The sequence below is a fragment of the Cynara cardunculus genome, assembly GCF_001531365.2.
Source record: "Cynara cardunculus var. scolymus isolate 2C chromosome LG 1, CcrdV1, whole genome shotgun sequence".
Taxonomy (NCBI): Eukaryota; Viridiplantae; Streptophyta; class Magnoliopsida; order Asterales; family Asteraceae; genus Cynara; species Cynara cardunculus.
In genome coordinates, this window is record NC_037528.1 from 18,694,236 (window position 1) to 18,705,170 (window position 10,935).

Genomic DNA, 10,935 nt, shown 5'->3' on the forward strand with positions numbered 1-10,935 from the left:
TTTTATGATATATTTTCATATTTATATTTTATTTAAAAATAAAAACATTATCGTTTTCTCAAAACCACATCAAACCTATTATAACATCAACTAAGACAAAAAAAAATGAAACATTAAAATTGAAATATATCTCGTTACATTGTACGAGTACTTTTTAAAGATATATTTATAAAAAATATGGAAAATTCCTTCATTTTTCTTCCCTTTCCAGTCGAATTTTTGTTTTGGTGAAAACCCACTTTGAAAGACGATAAATACGATATTCTGGTCCAAAGAAAGGAGCATGTATTTTGCCTTGATGACATCGGCACTGAAACTTTTGGGGTTATTTGCTGAGATATTTCAAAACCCATCAACAAAAAAATCAAATTTTTGAGATCCAAGAAAAACACCCAACAAAGACGATGGAGAGAGCTGCAGAGAAAGTGTATGTAGCGATTGGGAATGACGTACAAGAAGGCCTTGCAACTCTCGAATGGACACTCAGAAAATGGTCGTCTTCTCAATTCTCCATTGTTATCCTTCATGCAGATATCAATAAGGATTATGTCTACACATACTGTAAGTAATTACAGAATTCTAATTTTGACCTTTTTTTTTCTTATGGTTTGACTAAAATGGTGTCCTAATTCAAGATGGAAAGATCCCTGCAAGTTATGTCAATGATCAAAGTGTTGACTTTCTCAAGAAATGTGAGCAAGGGAAACTCAACAAGATTCTACGTCAGTACATAGCTTTCTGTGGCCAAGTGAAAACAGAAATTCTAAACATCGAAAAATGCGATGAACCGATACACAAACGAATCGTACAACTCGTTTCGGGTCTTGGAATTTGCAAACTGGTGATGGGGATTACGTTCTTGAAGTCGTCTTCATGGTATGTTGACTTTTAACATCCTTTGAGTATGTGATTTGGTGAAGATAATGATCATCTGCTTATCTTTGTTCTTGCTGTGTTGAAGGAAATATGGAAATCTATTGAGTGGATTGAAGCATATTCAGCAAAAGAAGCCTGATTTCTGCGAATTATACTTGATAAGTGGAGGGAAGTTGTTCTTGTTGAAAGATGAAAACAATGAGGGATTCATAGAAGACGATCAAGGAGCGAAATTGAACAAAAAGAGAGGGAGTTTCAGAGGTTGGATTGGTAAAATGTTCCCGGAAAATGTAAAAAGTCCTCGGTTTTCGCCTTCTTCGACAAGTGTAGATTCGCCATCGATCTGGGAGAAATGTGCAGAAGAGATTGAAGGGTACTTCAATCACTTAGTTGAAGAATCAGAAAGTGGGCAGGTTTCAGATGAAATCTTGGAGAGCAATAGATCCACATCTATACCCAGAAATTTGGTAATTTCTTTATCTTTTTTACTAAATCATCCATGTTCGAAAACGTTACTTGACGATGTCTAAAAACGTCTTTTTTATCGAATGTCCTAGACTCCGACACAGAAAACCGAATTTCTGAGAGTCAAAATAGGCGAAGCACGAGATGCCATTCATTTGAAGAGAAGAGAAGCCAAGGAAAGTGTTCAAAGATATTCAAGAGCAGAATGGGCAATTAATCTGTGCACATCAAGGGTAATTCTTCGATCTTGTAGTTAAAAATCCTGTAAAATTCTCTTTTATTAATCGATTTTCAGTCAGAGGATCTTGAAGCTCGATTAAACGAAGAAACCATGAAACGAGGGGCTCTAGAGAAAGATTTGGAGACCATAAGAGAAGAACTTAGTGAAACCCGAATTAGACTCGACCAAAACAGAAACAAGCTTGACTCAACGCTCGAAATCCAGAGGGAACTGTCGAGAAAACTTAAATCATCAACAATGGTGAAATCACAATCCCAAGAACAATTAGGGAAGATGATCAACACAAGGGGTGGCATGATTCAAGATATAGAAAAGCTGAGGAAACAAAAAAACGTTATGCAGCGACGAATCGAGTTTTGCAGAGATAAAGATGCTATCGAAATGGTGACAAGATTGAATAATTTCGGCTTCTCTTATAAAGAGTTTACTGCCGAGGAGATTAGAGCAGGAACCGATCATTTCTCGGAACACTGCAGAATAAAATGTTCTGGTGATTTCACAAACGTGTATAGAGCTCGAATCGATCATACCACAGTTGCTGTCAAGTTATATGACTTCAGGATCAGACAAGTTTCAGAAGAAGAATTTGATACCAAGGTAAACAAACAAGTTTTTCATGCCACATTACGGCTTTGTTTGATAAATTAGCCGATAAGTTAACCGGTGACTAATAAACTAGTTGTTAGCTGATAAATTAGTCATGTTTGCTAATAAACTAGCTGTTAACTGATAAATTGGTCATGTTTGGTAAACACTAGTTGATAAGTTAGTTGTATGTTGATAAATTAGTCATATTTGGTAAAACCTAGTTGATAAACTAGTCATATTTGGTAAAATCTAGTTGATAAGCTAGTTTTTTTTAAGTATATAACATTTATATACAACAAATAAACTCACACCCCCTGACCTCCTCGGAGGCCAAAGGCTACGATACCGCTAGGCCAAAGGCCCTTTGGTAGTTGATAAGCTAGTTGTTGGCTAATAAACTAGCTGTTAGCTGAATAACTAGTCATCTTTGGTAAAAACTAGTTGAAAAGCTAAATGACAATGTAAAATGACCTAAAACAACATGTTGAAAAATTATTTGGAAAAATATGAGGGGGATAATGGGGAAAGAGCCCCTGGAGTTTATTGAATAACTTATGGCTTACCAAACTAGACTTTTTCAATAAACTAAAATAATAAGATAGCTTATCGTTTCTCAAACATGGCATACGAGTAACAAATGCATGTAACGACTAAACGTTCTCCATGTGTAGGTGAAGGTTCTAAGCCGCATACAACATCCGCATGTAGTGGCCATGATCGGGTTCTGCAAAGAGCTAAAATGCATCATTTTCGAGTATATGCACGAAAGCTGCCTAAGAAACGTGTTTTTCTCTAATAATAGAAAAAATCAAGCTCTAAACTGGCATGCTAGAGTCGGTATAGCAGCCGAAGTTTGTTCAGGCTTGAGCTTTCTGCATCTATCGAAGCCCAGGCCTATGGTTCACGGCAACTTGAACCTAGGCAAGATCCTTTTGGACCGTAATCATGTTGCAAAAGTAAACGGGTTTAGGCTAGACTTCTCGTTTGATGAATCTGATATCAGGTCTGATATTCAGGATTTTGGGAGTTTGGTGCTGCAGCTTCTGACTGAGAGAAATTGGTGTGGGTTTCTCGATGAGGTAAACATGATGAACGAAGCTACGCTTGTGGAGGTTTTGGATCAAAGGGTTGGGGAATGGCCGTTGCAGGTGGCAATGGAGCTTGCTAGAATAGCAATACGGTGCTCATCTAGCGGTGACGGTGCGTATACGGGGATGACGATGGTGATGAAAGAGATGGAAGAGGTGAGGAAGAAGGCGGATGATGTGGTGGCGGGTGTCGGATGTTCGGTAAACGAGTTTAATGTGGATTCGGATGACGAAACCATCATACCAGCTTCCTTCTTTTGTCCAATATTAAAGGTTAGCATCTCTCTATGTAGTTAAGGTATTTCATATTTACGGGAAAGTTCATTTAGTAACAGTAAATGTTACCGAGAACCGCAAAAACCAACTATTCATTAATTATTCGTGATGAATATACTAAAATATTCATGAATATTATGCATTTTCGTTATTCATGATATTCATGGTTAATATCTATCACGATATCGCCTCTGGCGTGTAGCTCAGTTGGCAAAGAACACAGGTCCTGGGTTCGATCCCAAGCCCCCCATTTAGTCTTAGCCGCTGAGTGAGCCAAAAATGCCCCATCACATTGGTGTCCTTCGAGGCAGGTTCCGTATGGGGCTGGTTGGAGCTTCCAGTAAATCAACTTTTTGCCCAAATATCTATCACGATTTTTGTCATAAGTAACTTATAAATAGTTGGTTCTCATGGTTCTCAGAATTTCAAACGAACCTGCCTCCTCATATCTATACTATCTTATAAAGCATTTAGGTACAAAATCTTAAATTTCAATACTAGTACATCTACGAAAACATATAGGTAAAACTCGTATATAGCAAGAGTGCAACATCTATGAAGCATTAAAACTCGATTTTCTCGAGTCTAGTGTCTTGTTTCAGGTTCTTCTTGACCCCACGTCCAAGTGGGATATACTGCACTCGTTCGGTTTGGTTTGATGAAACTTTTTGTTGGTTGCAGGATGTAATGAAGAACCCACACATTGCTTCAGATGGATTCTCGTACGAGCTGAGCGCCATAAAGCAATGGCTAGGAATGAGCCACAATACATCACCGTTGACAAACTTAGACCTAGAACACAAACGCCTTACTCCTAATCACACCCTTCGGTCCTTGATTCACGATTGGCACAAAAAAAGATCCATTCCTCTAACATAAACCGTATGTAACAATACAACTTGTTCGTTCTTTAGATCGTATAACAATTAAATGGAGCTTCTTGATAATCTATATTTAATCTGTTTTAATCACTTCTAGCAAAGAACTAGTCTACTTAACATGTATTTATCAGGAAACAGTTATTTTCTTTAAAATACTAATCAAACTTACGAATGGTGTATAGAAGTGTATTGCGTATATCACCTTTTTGAGATGTTGACTTGAAGCCGAGGCATCAGTTGACCATGGACTGTTACGTAAGCTCATGCACCCAAACACTTTGCACAGCTGAAAACTCGGGAACATTTGGTTGGTAAAGAGTAATCATCGAGAGAAGATGGATCTGTCGATAAGTCCTCAGAAGTAGACCAAAGGTACACACCACGCTCTTGTCGACTGCCAGGCACGGTGTTGTCCAATACGATCGCTACCAAAAGCGTCACCACCATGTTCATCGATAGAAGCGCGTTCATTGTGAAGTCAAACTGATGATAAATCGGAAGAGAAAAATAGTATGTTAGATTTTCACAACAGTCCACCAAAGGGTACTTTCTAAAATTAAAGATAAGACTTGCTCCATCCCTCACAAAATAAGTGTCAACGCCTCTATTTTTAGTTTGTTTCAAAATAAGTGCATACTTTCCCGTTCTATCCTTATAACATAAGCATCGAAAACCAAATTTATAATTATTCAAAAAAATTATTGCATTATTAAGGGAAAGAAGGTTTTTTTTACAGAAGGAGAAAAGAACCTACTTGTTTATTTCCGGAATGAATTGGGCCATCTGATGCTGCCGAATAAGGAATGAAGTAACCGGGCAGAATCAATGCGGTTTCTGGTTGATACTGTTGAAAATATGCCGGCAAGGACAAACCGAGAAACAGGGATGCACCAACTATCATGATGTTTCTGAAACTTGCTGAGTGAGTATACCGCAATGTCGAAAGTCCTAATGCCACAGTTAGAGCCCACACAAAGCACAACAACGAAGCAGCCAACGCTTGTGGTATAGAAGCAAGAATGGCACCCACTTTACCTGAAATAGTCTCTCATTAATCAATTGGATTCAATGAAATAGAGGGTTGTTTGTTTACCTCTTAATGGTTCCATTAAGACGCAGTTTTGAATTGCTAAGAGGTGAATCTTGTTTGGCAAAAAAAAGTTTGCCACTTGGTGGTTCTAAAACCCTCTGAATGATTTTGTATCTTGGCTCTCCTTAATCATTCAGCACCCTAATTTCATTCTGAATAATTACCAAACAATTATATTTCATTTTGCACTATATTATTAGAGCCTCTTAATCATTCTGACCACTTAATCATCCTGCACCAAACCCAACTGCCAAACAACCCCTTATCACCATTACAATCAGGGTTAGGGATTCGGGGTTTGGTATCTTGATCTAAAACTTCTTTGGTAAGGTTTATAGTGACTTAAGGCAAAGACAATTTTCGCATGATTAAAAGATTAGGAGCATGGTTTCGGAAAGAAAAAAAGATTAGGAGCAAAAGGGTATATACCTACAAAAGAGAAGAAGATTAAGATAACCGCTCCCAGCTGCACAGCCCTTCTACTAGATACCTTTGTGATGGTAACAGTGTGTGCATTTTCGGTTAAAGTTGTTGAGCCAGCCCCTGATCCCCACAGCCCAGCCAGTACGCTACAAAAGCCTTCCAAACCAATTCCTCTACTTACAATACCCCGTGTAGGAGGTTTTGCATTCATTCGCATTGATGTGGAGTAATACGTTCCCACCTGTCAACATGCCAAATCGCATAAGAATTAGACCATTTCCTTTGCTCCAAGAGTCAAAGAGGTTGTTTCCGAAAAGAAAGTTGTGAGTTCCTCACCGAGTCGACTGATGCCACCAAGGACACAACGATCATGATGATGGAGGTTCTTAGATGGAATATCGGGATACCCCATTGCAAAGGGTAAGGTACCCTAACCCAATCAGCCAATCTCCATGCATCGGATGCATCAGTCCTGCAATGTTTCATTGTATATGCATGCTTAATGCAAGAATCGACTAACATATTTGAAATGGGTATGTCCGAGCTACATCCTTTGTAGTTGTATGCTCCCCCAGCTGTCAAGAAAAACGCGTACACCCATATGATAACAACGCTCAAAGGGACCTATAAGATTAATGTTGTTGGCATCAAGATTATTTAGATAGTATTATGAAAATGAATAAAAAAGCAAAAAAAGAAAAGAAAAAAGAGATTTATAATACAAGTATTCATCTTGGATCACAAGACAGTAGGTAGATGAGCAAAATAGAAGATAGAAATACTCATACCGCATATATTTGAAATACCCGATGTCCAAGAACAGATACTCCCCGAAGGTGCTACACAGAAGAAACAAGCACGTCAAGCGGCATGAAACCAAACCAAACAAACCCATTATATCCCACTTGATGGGTCTCAAGAGACAAAGAGGTTGTTTCCGAGAACACCCCACATCAACAAAAATATACAAATAATAAGACCTTCGGGTCACTTACATTTGTATGAAGCTATTTATGTGTTACTCACCAAGGAAAAGATAAGCACCAATAATATCTGAGGAAGACTGATCTCAACACAACTACCAGCTTGAGGGAAACCATAGCTGAAAAATGCCAAGCCCACGGCCCCAATCGTAGGTGCAACCACAACAGGATTTATCAACCTGCAGCAAACTAATTCACTTGAGCTTCTATTTTATTTCAAATTTGAAACCTTTTGAGCGCTAGTGAAGATTACGATGATATATATAACAGTTTCTAAATAATAATGAGTTTGTATAGCCTTCTGTAATCGACATTAGTGCTAATATATATCTATACAATCCAATTTAACAAATGCAACAATTGAGTAATAGATCTTGCAAACCTCCTTCAGGCAAGGGCCTTCTCACCCAAGCTGTCAAGGAGTGAGGTTAGCCATTTTTACTGGTTCATGGAATGTGTGATGTCAATAGTCTCTTCATAAAATCAAGAGAAAATGGTATGCACAAAGGCTTCTGTTTGAAATCAATCCGAACAAACCCAATATTCCCTGCTCGAAAGCAGGGTCTGGGGACACAAAGGCTTCTCTTCCCAACATTCGTAAATCCCAAGAGCTTTGGTGCACCAGGGCCACCCTTTTTGCATTGCATATACCATATCTAAGAGAACTTTTAGTGGTTACAAAATTACTCAACTAGTTGAGCGCACAACCCATAGAAGACGGCCTCGACATATTAACTGTTGGTGATTAGTATCACTAATATCACTTAAATGTAATGGGATTAATTTGTTGACCAATGTAATCAAGATAAATATCGAATAAAGTAAGGAAGGTGCGGAGTGCACACTTGTTTGAATTTATTTTGGTCSGATTTTAGGTGAAAAACTGCCATTTTTTGACAGTTTTTTATACGGTTTTTGGCCCGGTTTTTTAGGTGAAAAACTGCCATTTTTTGACAGTTTTTTATANTTTTAGGTGAAAAACTGCCATTTTTTGACAGTTTTTTATACGGTTTTTGGCCCGGTTTTTAGGTGAAAAACTGCCATACGGTTTTTCTTTTTATAATTCGAATTGGTCAAATTTTCGTGGAGAGTAAGAGAGGTACACAGATTTTCATAACAATTTCAGATTCGAAGTTCTGTCACTGAATTTTATCCGATTGAGATTTCGATTGTACCGTCGAAATACTTCAATCTGAAAGTGAAAAGCGACTTTCAGTGGATTCCAAGTAAAGGTGTTTCTAACAGAGATTGAAGTATTTTCGATAATGGCTGACAAAGAATTTGTGAAAGATATGACAAGCAAATTCGATAAATTGTCAAAATTTGAAGGGCAAGATTTCCGAAGATGGCAGAAGAAGATGCATTTTCTCCTGACTACCCTGAAAGTGGTTTACGTTCTGAGTACCCCTGTGCCTGAATACGTTGAAGATGAAACCCTGGAAGTGTCAAGGAGGAGATCGAAATGGGAAAACGATGATTATATATGTCGTGGTCACATCTTAAACGGTATGTCYGACTCCTTATTTGATATTYATCAAAACGTTGAATCTGCAAAAGAACTATGGGATTCTTTGGAATCCAAGTATATGGCAGAAGATGCTTCTAGCAAGAAGTTTCTGGTTGGTAATTTCATGAATTACAAGATGGTAGATACCAGGTCTGTCATGGAACAATTTCATGAATTGTTGAGGATTCTGGGACAATTTGTTCAACATAATCTAAAGATGGATGAAGCCATCTCGGTTGCTATGATTATTGACAAATTGCCTCYTTCCTGGAAARAGTTTAAACACACTCTRAAACACAAGAAGGAAGAATTAAGTCTGGTTYAACTTGGAAGTCACTTTAGGATTGAAGAGTCTTTGAGGACTCAAGAACTTGACAATAATCCTAAAGGTAAAAACCAAGTTGGTTCTTCTTCTGTGAACATGGTGGAAGGGGATGGGTCTAAGAATTTCAACAAGTTTAAAGATAACAAACGGAAACACAAAGGTGGAGATGACAAGTTTTCCAACAAAAAGCCTAAATTGGTGTGTTGGAGGTGTGGTAAACCTGGTCATTTCAAGAAGGATTGTCGTGTTCGTAAAGTGAACAAGGATGGAACTGGTCCAAGTGGGTCTAAGGATCCAGGAAAGCAACAACGTCAGAATTGTGATTTAGTGCACAATTTAAATAATGTTCAGAATTATATTTCTGTTATTTCTGAGGCATATTATGTGCAGGATGATGATGTTGCTTGGTGGGTTGATTCTGGTGCAACACGTCATGTTTGCAAGGATCTTCGTTGGTTTAAAGAATGTCAACCAATTGAAGATGGATCTGTCGTGAAGATGGGAAATGTTGCAACGGAATCAATCAAGGGATTAGGACGTGTTTTAATTAAGTTCACATCTGGAAAGTGTTTATGTTTAGACAATGTTTTGTATGTACCGGGGATTCGAAAGAACCTCTTGTCTGAAATTGTGTTGAATAAGTGTGGCTACAAACAAGTGTTGGAAAGTGACAAGTATATCTTGTCAAGACATGGTACTTTTGTTGGATTTGGCTATGTATGTAATGGTATGATTAGGTTGAATCTAGATTATCCTTCTTATGTTAACTCTATTTGTATGATGGCATCTAGTAGTAATAACCTAAGTAAATCTGTTTTATGGCATGCTAGACTAGGACATGTTCATTATAAAAGGTTAAAGGATATGTCTAAAATGAGTTTAATACCYGCTTTTGACATGAATAATGAAAAGTGTAAAACTTGCATGYTAACCAAGATTACAAGACAACCTTTTAAGGATGTTAAAAGAGAAAGCAAAGTATTAGAACTCATTCATAGTGATTTATGTGATTTTCATGCTACACCTTCACTAGGAAATAAAAAGTATGTTATTACTTTTATTGATGATGCATCTAGATATTGTTATGTTTATTTGGTGCACACAAAGGATGAAGCTCTTGATAAATTTAAAATTTATAAACAAGAAGTAGAGCTACATAGAAATGAGTTGATAAAAGTTTTGCGTACTGATAGAGGTGGTGAGTGTTATGATCCAGTTTATTTTGAGTCTACTGGTATAATATATCAAACCACGGCTCCTTACACACCACAGCAAAATGGTGTGGCTGAAAGGAAGAATAGAACCTTGAAGGAAATGGTTAATTCCATGTTGTCTTATTCAGGCCTAAGTGATGGGTTTTGGGGTGAGGCTATGTTGACAGCCTGTTATATATTGAATAGAACTCCGAATAAAAGGAGTAAAAATACCCCTTATGAAATTTGGTATAAAAAGGTACCAAATTTGAGTTATCTCAAAGTTTGGGGTTGTAGAGCAATTGTAAGGCTCACTGAACCCAAACGGCAAAAACTAGGTGAGAAAGGTATAGATTGTATCTTCATTGGGTATGCTGAGCATTCCAAAACATATAGATTTTATGTTATAGAATCTAATGACTCTGTGTCAGTTAACACTGTTATGGAGTCAAGAGATGCTATATTTGATGAAGAGAGATTTACATCTATATCTAGACCAACGGACATGATTCATTCCTACAAAACTACAACTCAAGCTGAAAATGTGTGTGGTGGTACAGATTCTGTACCTGGACCATCTAAACTTAGGAAAAGCACTAGAGCTAGAAAAGCTAAGTCTTTTGGATCTGATTTTCAACTTTATCTAGTTGAAGGAACAAGAGACGAGACTGTGTCTCAACATCAATATTGTTTTATTATTGAGGAGGATCCAAAGACTTTTAGTGAAGCCATGGCATCTAGGGATGTTGCTTTCTGGAAAGAAGCAATCCAGGATGAGATTGATTCGATCATGTATAATAATACMTGGGTTTTAACTGATTTGCCTCYTGGTTGCAAARCATTAGGATGTAAATGGATCCTCAAAAGAAAGATGAAAGTGGATGGCACCATAGATAAGTACAAAGCCAGGTTGGTTATTCAAGGCTTTAGGCAAAAAGAAGGTATTGACTTCTTTGATACTTATGCTCCTGTTGCTAGGATTTCCACTATTAGATTGTT

The 10,935-nt window shown here is 37.6% G+C and overlaps 2 protein-coding genes across 2 annotated transcripts in view; one reads left to right on the top strand and one right to left on the bottom strand.

Moving 5' to 3' along the window:
* Positions 1-345: 345 nt before the first annotated feature.
* Positions 346-4,426, top strand: LOC112528111 (putative U-box domain-containing protein 50). The gene is made up of 7 exons (XM_025139039.1): positions 346-561; positions 636-876; positions 962-1,343; positions 1,434-1,574; positions 1,637-2,179; positions 2,842-3,531; positions 4,216-4,426. The coding sequence occupies exons 1-7, from the start codon at positions 405-407 to the stop codon at positions 4,411-4,413; spliced, it is 2,352 nt and encodes a 783-aa protein (XP_024994807.1). The 5' UTR covers positions 346-404; the 3' UTR covers positions 4,414-4,426.
* The window catches only part of LOC112528118 (nucleobase-ascorbate transporter 11), a 10,843-nt gene continuing 4,254 nt past the window's right edge, over positions 4,347-10,935 (bottom strand). Inside the window, exons 5-10 of the mRNA XM_025139051.1 lie at positions 6,955-7,090; positions 6,717-6,767; positions 6,265-6,552; positions 5,935-6,169; positions 5,170-5,450; positions 4,347-4,898 (exon numbers count right to left, since the gene is read on the bottom strand). Coding sequence (XP_024994819.1) covers positions 4,677-4,898; positions 5,170-5,450; positions 5,935-6,169; positions 6,265-6,552; positions 6,717-6,767; positions 6,955-7,090 — 1,213 coding nt within the window. The 3' untranslated portion in view covers positions 4,347-4,676. The remainder of the gene's footprint in view (positions 4,899-5,169; positions 5,451-5,934; positions 6,170-6,264; positions 6,553-6,716; positions 6,768-6,954; positions 7,091-10,935) is intronic.